Consider the following 13,413-nt stretch of genomic DNA (forward strand, 5'->3'; position numbering starts at 1 on the left):
CCATCAGGAGGAGGCCGGCAGGTCCTTGCCGGGGTGGCGCTGGCTGCCTGCCACGCCACAAGAGGCTGAGATTCCCCTGAAACCGAGAGCTGCATTTATCTCTCACCAGCGACACGGAGAAACAAACCAGCGCGCTCTGCCCAGGAGGCATGTCCAGAAATTTGGGCCTGGGCTTCTTGTTGATGAAATGCCAGGTTATCCTGGGCCTCTCTGCGGCAGGGAGGCATGGATCACATTGAGGGACAGGCGGCGTTTTGTTTCGCAGATGACAAGAGTTTTCGACCCCGAAAAGTTTAAATGATAAGTACAAGAACCTTGACCGGCTCCCCGCGCTCCCCCACCCTGTAGGTTGCTGTTTTCAGCTTCAGTGCTTGGCAGATGAGGCCCCTGGTGCTAGAAAGACCTCATCTCAAACACTTTTAGGGCCCCACAGGCCTGGCAGGGCTCCATGCCTGGTACCTCGGCTACGGCCGTGGGAAGAGACCTGTTCTGAAGCAGAATTGGCAGACCGTGGCACACAGGCTGGCAGACTGTTTTTGTAAATAAAGTTTTATTGGAAGTCCGGCTGCACGGGTTCGTATGGGTTGCGGCTGCTTTTGTACCTGGTTGGGTAGTTGCCCGTGAGGCCACCCGGCTCCAAGAGGGTAAAGGGCCCTTGAGGGAAACGTTGGCCAACCCCTGCTCTGGGGGAACAGAAGCCCAGAGGGCTGGAGTCAGGTCTCAGTTTGGAAGGAGAGGGCATGAAGGACTGGGTCATAGCTCAGCCTGTCTCTGTTGCCAGGTCCCACTGGGGGTGCTAGGAGCACATAAGGTCTTATGGGCTCACATGCTGGGGGGGTGGGGAAGGGGGAGATGGGCAAAATGGGTGAAGGGGAGAGGGAGATAGGGGCTTCTGGTTCTGGAATGCATGAGTCACGGGCGTGAAAGGTACAGCATAGGGAACATAGCCGCTGGTATTGTCACAGTGTTGTAGGGTGACAGACGGGTGTATTTGTTCCTGTGGTGAGCAGGGCATAAGGTACAGAGAAGTCGAATCCCGATGTCGTGCCCCTGAGACTCAGGTAACATCCTGTGTCAACTGTACTCCGATATGCATGCACCCACGAAATAATAAACCAATAAATACGATTGGATCACAGCATGTAATAGGCAGAACGTAAAGGGGGCCAGGAAGTGTTTCCAGGGGGAGCACAGGGCTCCGGGGAGGGGGGGATGAGAGGAGCTGGGAGGACGTGCTCATGAGTGGACAGAACAACTAAGCAGAGATCCTGAGGTGGCAGCCTGGGGGTGGGGTGGGGGGAGGGAGGGTGTTGAGGGATTGAGAAGAGACGGGCCGGTGAGGCCGGGCACGACGGAATGAAAGAATGCAGTGGTCCCCAGCTGGCTTCATCCCCCCAGCACCTAAGCTCCATTCTCCTGGAACCAAGCGTGCCCTCCTCAGAAGCAGCTGATAGCCCCCGCCTACGGGACAAACCGGACAAACCGACAGGAGAGTTTCTCCTAGCCGGAGGGAGGTGGGCTGGACCACCTCTTCCTCCTTCTGGAATTTGCTAAGTGCCCTGTGGCTGAAAGAGACCCTTGCGCCCGAAGTAGTCTGGGGAGGAGGGGCCTTCCGCTTGCGTTGGCCTGATTTTCGGTTCGTGTGTGAATCACAGTGAGGCATGGGCCCTTGGCTCAGGATTTCCTGATGTTTCCTGCCCGGGACAGCAGCCTTGCTATCAGGGGCCGCAGCCCACCCCTCCCTGACGTCAACTCTCCTTCCAGTGAATGCGTTTCCTTTTCCGTTTGGGAAGACCTGATATCTGTCATCAGTCTCATCAGCTCTTGTCATTGTAACCCTGGCACCTCCTGTTCGGGAAGGAGCCGGTGCGACTGGCCAGAAAGCAGTGGGTGAAGGCAGGAGGGTGAGGGGGGGCCTCAGCAGATGGGCTTTGGAGCCATCAGGGGTCTCAGAGGGCACATGCCTTCTGGTCCAGGGTCATCAAGGTGTGAGTGGAGAGCCCCGCAGCAGCCTAGCCCGCTGGCCCTCCAAGCAGCTTGGGGTACTCCCAGGCCTCTTCTCTGGGCCACCTGTGTCACCTGAGAGTGACATCTCCTTTACCTGTGCTCGCTAACCAGCCGACGTCTCTCCTGGTGGAAAGTGTTTGTCTTGTCATCGTGTAAATGCAACCATTAAAAAAAATTGCTCAATCCCTGAAAACCATTATTTAAAATTTTTGCAACTTCTAAATGTGCACGTCCTAGGGCAAGGTCGTGGTTGCCTCATTCTGGTAGCAGCTCTGACAGTTTCAAACTAGCCATGAAGGACAGAGGCTCTAGGTGGGTGGCTTCAGAAGGCACTGGGTCATTGCCTGCTGTTTATACGTAAAAACTTACTGGTGTAACTTACCATGCTGTAATACGACCGTATTAACGACAATTTATTTTAGATGGGAAATCGCCAACGGGACAGTACTATGGTTGTCTGTCTCACTCAATACCTCACCCGGCAAAGCACCACCGCCACATGCAAAAAGAAGCTGCCAGCTCTCTTCTGGATGGGTAGAATGCTCCTGTGGTCACCATTGAACATCATGGTGCAGGCATTCAGCCACTTGACCCTACAACTACCCCTTGTCCTAGGCCCCGTGCAAAAGTGGAATCATGCAATGGATGGTCTCATCCTAGTTACTGGAAATTAGGAAATTTGATGATTCACCACTTCTAACTCGGAAGAGGTGAATCAGAGTCCACCTTGTATTTGTAAAGCTCTCTAAACGTAAAGGAAAGCTTGAAACAATCTGAAACGCTCGTTGGTCGTAAACAAGTTGGAAACTCTTGAATAGCCCCACATAAACAATGTTAGCGGTTTTGTGTATTTACTTTCAGTGTGTCTGCACACGACGCTCTCTCCCATTTTTAATTTTCCCAACGAGATAAGCTCCATACTACTAAAATCTGGATTTTCCACTTGTGTCACTCAAGATTCTTCTAGGACGTAATTCTTTACGGCTGCGCGCGGTCTTCCCACGCAGCCATGCCCCATTATTTATTTCACCAACTCTCCCACTGTTGATTGCTTCCACATTTTTGGTATCATGAACAATGCTGAGACGAACATTCTTGCAGGGAACGCGTAACTGACTTCCGTGGCATACCTGGGTGGAAGCGGAGTTCGGAATGTTTTGCATCCCGTGTGTCCACAACACCCCCACCCCGGGACAAGGACGATGTGGCCACCTCCTACGGCTCTTCCGGTTCCCAAGTCCCAGTCCACGTGGGTCGGCCGAGGAACCCCACGTTTCGGGTCAGAGCCATCTCCCCTGTCCCTCAGGACATTGCCACATCTTCTTTTCGAAGATCGGCTAGAGAAGGTGCTCCCGGTTCCACGGACGCGGCCCTCGGCTCGCAGAGCCGCACGTTCCCCGGGCCTGCCCGCCGCACCTGCTCGGGAGCCCCGGCGTCGGGCACGGCGGGGACTTCGCGAGGCCAGGCGACTCGGGCGCGCGGGACGCTCCCGCGGCGTCTGCGCCTGCGCCCCGCGCGCCGCCTGCACACCTGCGCCCGCCCCGCCCCCGCCGCCACTTGTCCGCGAGCGCCGCTGTCAATAAAGTTCTTGCGCGCCGGAAGCGGAAGCGCCGAGTCTCCATGGCGGCGGCGGCAGCGGCGGCGGCGGGGCCGGTGCTCTGGAGGCGACTGCTGGGCCTGCTGCCCGGCCGCCCCGGGCTGGCCGCGCTCCTGGGGCGCCTGTCCGACCGCCTGGGCAGGAACCGGGACCGCCGGCGCAGGAGGTGAGAGGCGGCCGGGCCGGCCGTGGCGGGGTCGCGGCCGCAGCCCTGCCTCCCTCCGCGCCGGGAGTGCGCGCTCACGCGGGGGGGCCGAGCTCGGGCGCCCCGGGCCCCGGCGGCTGGCGTGGCGGGGTCCGGTGGCGAGAGACACCGCTTGGGTTCGGAGGGGGTCTTTTCCTTACGTGGTCCTGGCCGCGGGGTGGCTCGGCCGGAGTGAATCAGCTCAGCCGGGATTGTGTTCGTGCAGCGCTTCTCACATCCTGCCCGAGAGGGCGGTGAAGCAATCCTGAGTCAGTGACTCTAAGGCCAGGGAAGAGGAACCACTCGACCCCCCCCCCCCCTTCACACTTTTCAAAGGGCCCGTGTTCTGGAAAAGTACTGAAGTGACTTATGTAAATGGCGAGGGAGGCTTTGAAGCGGTTTGTTCAGGCAGTGGGCTTTCAGAGTCAACATTTGCCTAGAACATGCTGACCTAAGAGGCCTGCTGTTAGTGCTAATGTAAAAAGAAAAAAAAAAAAAAGATTTCTTGTGTGCAAATGGTTTTCTTATCAGAGACACTCAAGTCTTACCCTTGATCCTTTAAATTTCTTTTTTTTTTAATGTTTATTTATTTTTGACAGAGAGAGAGAGACAGAGCATGAGCCGGGGAGGGGCAGAGAGAGAGGGAGACACAGGATCCGAAGCAGGCTCCAGGCTCCGAGCTGTCCACACAGAGCCCGACGTGGGGCTCAAACTCGTGAACCACGAGATCATGACCTGAGCCGAAGTCAGTAGGCTCAACCCACTGAGCCACCCAGGCGCCCCCTTTGATCCTTTAAGAGAAAACAAAACAAAACAAAAAGATCTTAGACGTAAATGCCTTAGTAGGGTTTGCGTTGTCTTAGATTTTATCTGTGTTACTTGGGTGAGGATGAGACCTCCTGACTTTCCGTGCACAGATCTGTGGTCCAGTCATGCGTGCTGTTTCTAGGTATGGGAAGCAGCCTGCTTCATCCTGGGTTACGGTGGATGATTTTCAGTAAACAATCGAGTTTGATTCAGGGTAACTTTTAGGTGATAGCATCGGGGCTATATTGTGCCCTTAGAAGCTTGCTGATCAGAATGGCTTTAAGTTTCATATCAGCGAAACCGGCGGGGCAGGGCAGAGGTGGCCTCAGCGTTTTCTGTACTTGGTGTTTGGCCAAGACCCGGCCATTGCAGTGGGTAGTGAAGTCAGATGACTTCCACATCTCGGCATCAAACCACTGGGAAATTTGGTTTAAAGATTCACGAAATGTGCTCTCCTCAAAGATGAGGTGTTCAGGCAGTTTTGTAATTTCCCTGTATATGTTTAAACTCTAGGAAGAACACTTCGTTGTTAATTGCTGTTTAGCATTGGAATTGACTATGAACAAATTCTTCTGAAAAAGACATTTCTCTTGAGTGATTTGTGTGTGTGTGTGTGGAGGGGGCGGAGAGGGTGGCAGTGGGGAGAGTCAGTAAACTGACTTCCCGAAGTCCTTTTGGTAAATGGAGGCAGTAGGTGTGGCACCGTATTTCTTTTTGATTAAGCGGAGAGAGGGAGTTGTATCTCTGGGTCAACAGTTAAACCAGAAACTCACTTACACCAAAGACACACAAGTGTCTGAAATTTGTGTTTTATAATCCTTAGGGGAAAAATGCTACCAGGACTGACTGCCGATAAGTGCTGCGACCAGCGTTGTGACAACACTGTAGCTTTCTGACCCTTTTTTTTTTCCTTCTTGCCTTACTGCCTTACGGGTTTGCAGATTTTCCCGGACTCTTTGTGGCCTTGGTGTTGGGGTTTCTCTGGTCTTGTGTGGCCACTCATCCTCTATTGGCTGCTGACTTTCGTTTCTCCTCCAATCATACGGTTGTACCTCGCAACGCCTCATTCCCCGAATGATGTGGTTTCTTGTAACTCTGGTCGTTGATTCATTGATAATAGTTCTGTGTAGTCATGAGCTTAGACTTTTTCAGATTTTGGCTCTGCCAGTCTGACTCAACGGTCGGAGTGCCTGGTGAATCCTCGTGGCTAACACGCGGTGGGGGGGAGTGGGGGGGAAAGGAGGGTTCTTTCCTTGCAGCGGTTTCCTTGTTAGTTACAGAGACAGCCATAGTGACAGAGAATGCTACTTAAAATTACTTCCAATTAGTGATCTAGAAATACCGTTTTTTCTCTTGAGCAGGCATCTGACTCATTATCGCTTTGGACTGTTGGGTTCATTCGTTTATTCAGCATGCGTGTGTAGGGCGCTGCTCTGCTGTGCGTAGATGCCTAGGAAGACAGGTAAAGACACAGCCCCACCTTCAAGATGCTCAGACCCATAACAGAAGAAATAGTAGAGTAAGGTAGAAGGTCACGGCTGCACCTAAGGGGCACACCGGGAGGTCACAGAAGGCTTCCTGGTGGCTGTGATCTCAGAGCTGCGTTTTGGAGCATAGGAGCAGGCTAGGGAGAGAAGGGGGAGCTGGTGGTGTTCAGGGAAGGATCCTGAATGATGTGGGCTGCTGATTGTAGCAGCAGAGGCGGAAGGCAGTTCTCAAGTCATTTCCAGGAGCTGACCGGGGGCGCTGAGTAGGGAAGGGAGGTGGAGAGAGGAGCTAGGAACAAACATCCTCTGGGCTGAGACCCAGGGAGGCAAGCTCTGAGATTTCTTGTAGCTTCCTTTCAGAGTGGTCTGGGCCTGAGGCGGTGGGGAGTGGGAGGTAGAATCCGCTCTGCTGGGGGAGGCGCAGGGGGAGTGCCTGGGGGGTGGGTCGTGTGTTTGACTTGGGTGACTGCGTGAACGGAGGCACGCTTCACCCAAACAGGGTAAGAAAGGGGACTGGGTGTGGGGGTGATGATAAGGTGACCTCGGGGCAGGCCCACTAGTATCCAGGCACGTCCAGGTGGAGGTGTTCTGACAGATCTGGAGCTCAGGAGGGGCAGCCGACACCAGATACTTTGGAGTCATCAGGCTGCACAGAATCGACTTGTTATTTGGAGTAGATGAACCTCAGTGGGAAATGTGTCAGGGGGGCGCTGGTTCCTAACCTTGAGCTTGCCTGCCATGCGAGGAAATATTTTCTTTGTGGCCTCCTTCTCTAAAAAAACACCAAACAAATGATTTTCAGTTTGAGCTATATGTGCAGAAAGGGCTTTGTTTTTGAGACTAAGTCCTGTTTTCTCTCTTCTAGGTGTGTGGGTAGGTGTGAGTATGAGGAGTGGTGAGGGGGCTCCGAACGTGAGTTAGAGGGAAACAGAGACCCAGAAGGCTGTTCGTTTGTTCTTTTTCTTTTCTTTCTCTCTCTCTTTCTTTCTTCCTTCCTTCCTTAATTTTTTTTTAACATTTATTTTTGAGACAGAGAGAGAGACAGAGACAGAGACAGAGCACCAAGCGAGGGAGGGGCAGAGAGAGAGAGAGGGAGACACAGAGTCCGAAGCAGGCTCCAGGCTCAGAGCTGTCAGCACAGAGCCCGACCTGGGGCTCGAACCCACGAACCGTGAGATCATGACCTGAGCTGAAGTTGCATGCCCAACCGACTGAGCCGCCCAGGCGCCCCCAGAAGGCTGTCCTTTCAGTTAGATTGTCTTCAGTTGTAATGGCAGGTCAGCACCCTCCGGTTCAGCTTGGTAGTGTCTTCTACTCTGAGGGACCACCAGATTTCCAGAAATCAGTTTTTCTTTAAACTTTGTAATGCTCCTTACTTGTTAGGGTTTAGTAGAGCCTGCTCTTGGTTTATTTACAGTAATAGAATGGGTGGGAGGGGGATACTTAGAGCGTAATTTCCCCCAAATAATTCAAACTTGATCCTGCAGGGCATTAGCGGACAGACTTTTAAATTGTAGCTTTGTTGAGTTCACGTTAACCGTGACTGTCCCCCAGCACACTGCGGCTGGGGACGTGCATTAGGCTGGGTCAGTCAGCTATGTGCCCCTAGAGAGTTAGCAGGGAGCCTGGATTAAAGTGTTTGGATAGATCGTCCACTTGTGAACATGTGATCTGATTCACGTAAACGAGTTCTTTTCGAGGCTGCTGGGAAGTCAGGCCTGTCCCAGCCTTTGGATTAGTTGAACGTGTGATTGGTTCTCGACAGGCACTTGTGCTGTGTCTGGTGCTCTCACCGACCGACCACACCATCTTGTGGGTTCTGTGGGATTTCTGGCCCCTGGATGTGAGCGACTTCCTTTTGGGCAAGTCCAGAGGACGGTCCTCTAGCTGGTCAGCACGTAGCCAAGTGCTGGCAGCCGCAGCCTCTCACGCTGGACTTGTGGTGGGAGTGCAGAGGGCCGTTGGTCTTTTGTAACCTACGGGAATTCACACTCACTTCCCTTTCTCGGGCTCGGGTCTTGCGCTAGTCAGGAAGGGCCGCCTGCTGCCGGGGACGCAGGAAGTACGGTGCCTTCATGTAGTTTCTTGAGAGCTTTTCTCAGGAAGTGCTATGACTGTTGCTCTTTTCTCATTAGCTCACTTTTTGACGTTTCAGTGTGCATGACTGGGGGGAGGGTGGGTTTTTCTTAAAAAGTAGTTTCTGAAAATATTGCAGTCCACTGAGCTTGGTTTCTCTTAAAAACTTCATTTTTTCGTCATTTTGTACAGATTTGGATGGGATCCAAGCCACAGAGCTTGTACCACGAATCTTATCTTACAGTTCCAGAAGAGCCCACGGACCTTCGGAGCATGGCCGAGCCCACGGTGGGGGCCACTTAGTTAGTATCCCGAGTGCGGTACGGGACAGGGGGTAGAGCTCCTGTGCTGTCCGTGGAGGATTTGTGGTTAGTGTCTGAGGACAGTCCTGTAGCATCGCTGTTTTCTTTGTTCAGAGCCCGGGATGCCCCCTTTTGAGAAGACCCCTGAGAGGGCGGCCCGCTTGTTTGGTTCCCGCTGGGGCAGGTGACCTTCCGCAGCCCCTGGGAGGCAGACCCCTGTCCTCCGAGGCGGAGAGGCTGTGGAGGGGACATGGGAAGTGTAGACCGGGGTGTGATCCTCTGGTGTTTGCCTGCCTTCGGTGGCCTCTCGCCGCTGGCCACGGGGGAGCGGGGTTGGACCTCCAGGCACCCTGTTGCGCATCCAGAAGGAGGAAAAATGCAAGGTGTGCCAGTGTTTTTCCCTGGAGCACCTGCAGCTCCAGGATGTTTGGTGAAATGACAACTCCTGTCTCCCCACGAGAAGGAGAAACACCTCCTCTTTCCCCTGAGGCCCCCGGGGTCAGGAGCGGTGTCCAGTTGTGTCTCGGTGGCTCTTCTGCCGTTTCCGAGCGGCTGACTGTCACGAACTCCAGTCCCCCCACCTCCCCGTGCCTCGGCGGACGCTGGGCCGCTCTGTCCCACCTGGGATCACCCCTTGGGCCAGGTGGGCTTCCACTGTTTTCACTTAGTGGTGGCCGCCGGTCTGGGGCCTCAGGGAAAAGAGCCTCCTCGGTCAAGGCGGTTCAGATGTGGGTTCCTCTTAGAGATGGTGAGAAGAGACTTCGCTCCCCGCGCCCCCCCCCCCCCCCCCACGGCTCCCCTCCCTTCATACTTACTGTGTCCTCCTGGAGTCACCCTGAAGCCCTCCCCTCACCCCCCTCACCCAGGGGGAGGAAGGGCCCCACGTCAGGGGTCCTGAGCCCTAACACCCAGCCAACTCCCCAGTGCGGGACTCTGCAGATTCTCTGCCCGAAGCCTTAAGCCTCGGGGCTGAACCTTTGCGGGCCTGCCATCCCGCGGTGGCCGGAGCCTGCCCTTCGGAGGGCGTGCTGCTTTGTTCCACTTTTAGAATCGTTGGGGGGGGGGGGGTGTGTGAGTGCGCTAGGTTTGTTGTTGCCTCTGGCACCCGCTTGCCCTAGCCCTGTTCTCCAAACTTCCATGGTATTCCGAGTAAAGGGGCTTGCCTTGGGAGGCCGGGTCGTCAGCAGAAGCTGTGATCGGGTCCCCAACCCCCTCTCCCCACTTCCTCTCTTCGTAACTAGAAACCGGGGCTAGGTGGTACCAGAGAGATGATTCAGGGGCGTCCGGGTCTCGATGTGGAAATTGTGTGTGTGTGTGTGACCGACATGGCTGTGCTTTTTTGGTAAAGCAACCACAGCTCCTCAGATCTCTCGGGGCTTCGGTTCCCGACCTGGGACGTGCGGTTTCTTAGTAAACCTCCCTGGGGTGCGGGGACTTGCCCGCACAGGTGGTCGCCCCTGGAGACTGGGGTTACTGTGCAGTGGGGTTGCTGCTGGCACTGGAAGGAACCTTTTCTGGGAAGATTCCCAGGAGTTAGGCTGTGGAAAGCGGGAACCAGCCCCGCCATGGGCTTCTGGCTGAGGTGAAGGAACAGCGTGGGCCCCCAAGCGGACTCTGGCTTGGCTGTGCCTGCCCTGGCCGGGGCCCTTCGTTTCGAGTTAGATCGTCACCTGGCCACACGTGGTCTCCCCACACCCGTGCCGCACCGTGGGGCCCTTTGTAGAAGGCTTTGCTCCTTTCCAAAGTGCCTTCCACTTTGGGTGTGCGAAATTGCCACTTGAGGGCGGGGTCTCCCCCCCCCCCCCCCCCCCCCCCCCGGGCCCCTGCCACCTCTCAGCTCCTTCTCCTCTCTAGCAAAAATAAACCTGTCAGTACACAGATTAAACAGGAAGCCAACATAAAAAAGCCCTCAACAGATCTTGGACGGAGGCCCTGGTGGAACATTCCCGGGGAAAGCTGCCTGGCAGGGACGAGACCTGCCCAGGGCAGCCCGGGGCCCTGAGCCTGGCCCGCCCGAGCCTGCCCTGGGCCTCTCCCGGGCAGGACGGGGCCGACGCTGGACCCCTTGGCGTGTGTGTCATGGGGACTGGCCGCCGAGACCAGTTTTCCCGCTCACGGTGGCTTTTGCCAGTTCCCACTCCTTAGGTTTGCTCGCCCCTCCCCTCTCCCGGGGCAGCCCTCAGGGAGCCCGTCTGAAGGCAGGTGTTGTAAGGCCTCCGGGGCTCAGGCGCCGAGAGCTCCCCTTTCCGGTCACTCGAAGCCCACGTGCTGTATGTTTTGACCTTTAATTAATGGCAGCGCCTGTGTCTTGTGTCGTTCTTGGAGGATCTCAGGCGCGTCAGCTTGTGAGGCCGCTGGGCTCGTGGCAGCCCGGGGCCGGGCAGCTCTTCCCCTGCGCCTCTCACGGGCCAGGGGGCTGCTCGCGTGATGACCGGGATGGAGGCCCCGGGCCCGCGCTGGCCCCCTCCTGGGTTGCCGTGTGCCGAGGACGTGTTTCCGCATCTCCCTTTTGGGAAGCTGATTGCAGTCTCTGGGCCCAGATGGGGGGTGTGGCCCGGGGTGTTGGCTGGCGCCCTGGTCCTTTCTTTGGTCTGAGAGATGACAGGTGCCGTGAGACTGGGGGTACGTCGGTCTGGTGCTGCTGCTGTGGGGTTTTCCGCCTCGGATGGACCATGTTTACTGAATGACTGGTGGACTTTAGGCCCCCTTCGGGCCTTCGGATGGATTGTCCCGCAGACTTTCCCAGCATCTCGTGGTCTTCCATTGGACTGGAGCGTCTTTCCCTCTCCTTCTGGAAGCTGTCTTTGAGCACTGCAGGAACAAGGCCTACGGTTTGGGAAATCGAGGCAGCAGCTGCTAGTCTACGTGTCTAGGCCTTTTGCTTGCCAGCTGCCGCTCATCACCTGAGAACCTTAGCGAGCCGGTGGCCCCGAGTGTCGTCACCCCCCCCCCCCCCCCCCCGCCACTGCATCGCAGACGGCGGGAAAGGCTAGCTGCTCTCCTCCCTCTGCACCGTGGGGCCCCAGGCCAGTCCCCAACTTCCCTGGATCCAGGGACCGCTACCTTGCACCCGCTGACTAAAGCGTTCTTGGCAATGAGTCGGCCGGGACAGACCGACGGGCTTTCTGGGAAGCACAGCTGTGGGCCATCTGGCGCCTGTGTAGGGACGTTCGCAGGCCCTGGGAAGATTCAGCGCTCTAGCATGAGGCAAGTGAATGAAATCATCTTCCTGGAATCTGTGGCTCTTCAGGCCTTGGAGTGTTGCAGCGTCCCTTCCCCAGAGCCCCTCGCGGAGCTGCGGTAGAAGGTCACGCACGGCACAGGGATTTCCTGCTGCTGCTTGCTGGGATTCAGAGTCGGCCCGGGCTCGCGTGGGGCCCCGGGTGTATTGCCCCTCCCTCCCTGTCCCCGTGGAGGTGCCAGCCGGGGCGGGCGGCAGACCTGCGGATCCGCGGGCGCGAGGGCAGGACCTCGGTTGCCACCGTCTCTGCCTCAGCGGAGTAGAGCCGGTCTGGGGCGCAGCTTTATGTGGCGTGAGCCCCGGGGACGGTGTGTCCCAGGGCCGAGGGGGGGCGATTGTCGCCACGGCCGAGGTGGCCCCCCTCCTCCAGGCTCTTCCTGCTCCAGCTCTTCTCTCCACAGCTGAGTATTAAAGAGAAGACTTTGTTTTTCTAGGTCCTGCCCTAAATAAAAGCCTTGTTTGCCTCTGCAGCCACACAGCTGGCGGCCTGGGTTGCGGTGATCACCCTCATCCCGGGCCTGCCTTCGTTCCAGGTGGCCTTCAGTGGCTCTGTGCAGGCGGGTTTGTCGGGGCGCCTCCGTGTCGAGCGCACGCGGTGGCTTCCGTGAGTTTACTCGTGGCCGCTCTCGATTTGGAGTTGTTTGGACCCAGCTGCCAGTTTGGGGTTTCTCTCTAGGCCTTGGCACTTCTTAAGTTGCTCGGCTCAGACGGGCTGAAGGAACAGCCCTCGGGCTTACCTGAACTAGGCTAGAAAATCTGAAATCGGTTAAAACACAAAAACCCTCCATTTCCACCTGTCCCCCGGTAGCTGGGACAGACTTCTAAGGGAGTGTTTGAGAAGTATGACCCTTTGCATGTCTCTTTAACCAGGTCACCATGGCTGCTGTTGGCTCCTTTGCTGTCCCCAACGGTCCCCCAGGTCACCTCCCCTCCTTGCTGCCTGTGTCCAGAGGGTGTGCACAGGTTCCAGTGGATCCGGAACCTGGTCCCGGAGTTTGGGGTCTGCAGCTCGCATGTCAGGGTGCTTTCCTCCCCGGCGGAATTTTTTGAGCTCATGAAGGTAAGTTGTGTCCGCAGGAGAGAAGGAGGGACGTCTGAGCTAGAGGCTTGGGGACTTGGGGGTGGGAGGGTGTCCTGAGCAGAAGTGTCTTCTGTTCTGGAAGTTTCTTTCTTTCCTTTCCTTTTCTTTTTTTTTTTTAAGTTTTTTTATTTTGAGAGAGAGAGCGGGGGAGGAGCAGAGAGAGAGAGACTCCCAAGCAGGCTCCGCACTGTTAACACAGAGCCTGACGCGGTGCCCTGACTCACAAACCACAGGATCATGACCTGAGCCGAAATCAAAGGCCGGACGCTTCACTCTCTGAGTCCCCCCACACCGCCCCGGGCGCCCCGCGCTGTGGCAGTTTCTGATGGCTACTCTGCTTGTTGCTGTGGGTTCTTCTCCCTGTTAGGTTTTCAGCCTCACAGATGGTTGAATGGCACTGTCCTCGGACGCTTGCATGCCTCGTGTGGCTCGCGTCTCAGGTAGAGCAGCCCAGAGCGTGTGGGCACGTGAGGGGCGGGTCCTGGATTTCGAGTCTTACGGACAGACTGACTGCTTTGGTTCCATCAGAAGGGAGGTTCGTGAGGGGGTGTGGGCGTCCTTGCCGACGGGGTCTGAGACGAAAGGAACCTTACTCTAGTTATGGCACGAAGGCCCCTGCAAACGTCTTCAG

At 56.4% G+C, this 13,413-nt stretch overlaps 1 protein-coding gene across 2 annotated transcripts in view; it reads left to right on the top strand.

The window, feature by feature from the left end:
- The first annotated feature begins 3,591 nt into the window (after nt 1-3,591).
- PGS1 (phosphatidylglycerophosphate synthase 1) overlaps nt 3,592-13,413 on the top strand; it is a 35,316-nt gene continuing 25,494 nt past the window's right edge. For both annotated transcript variants that reach the window (XM_042966517.1, XM_042966518.1), the window contains exons 1-2: nt 3,592-3,770; nt 12,572-12,761. In XM_042966517.1, the coding sequence (XP_042822451.1) occupies nt 3,628-3,770; nt 12,572-12,761 (333 nt within the window). In that variant the 5' untranslated portion in view covers nt 3,592-3,627. The remainder of the gene's footprint in view (nt 3,771-12,571; nt 12,762-13,413) is intronic.

This window comes from Panthera tigris, chromosome E1, assembly GCF_018350195.1.
Source record: "Panthera tigris isolate Pti1 chromosome E1, P.tigris_Pti1_mat1.1, whole genome shotgun sequence".
Taxonomy (NCBI): domain Eukaryota; kingdom Metazoa; phylum Chordata; class Mammalia; order Carnivora; family Felidae; genus Panthera; species Panthera tigris.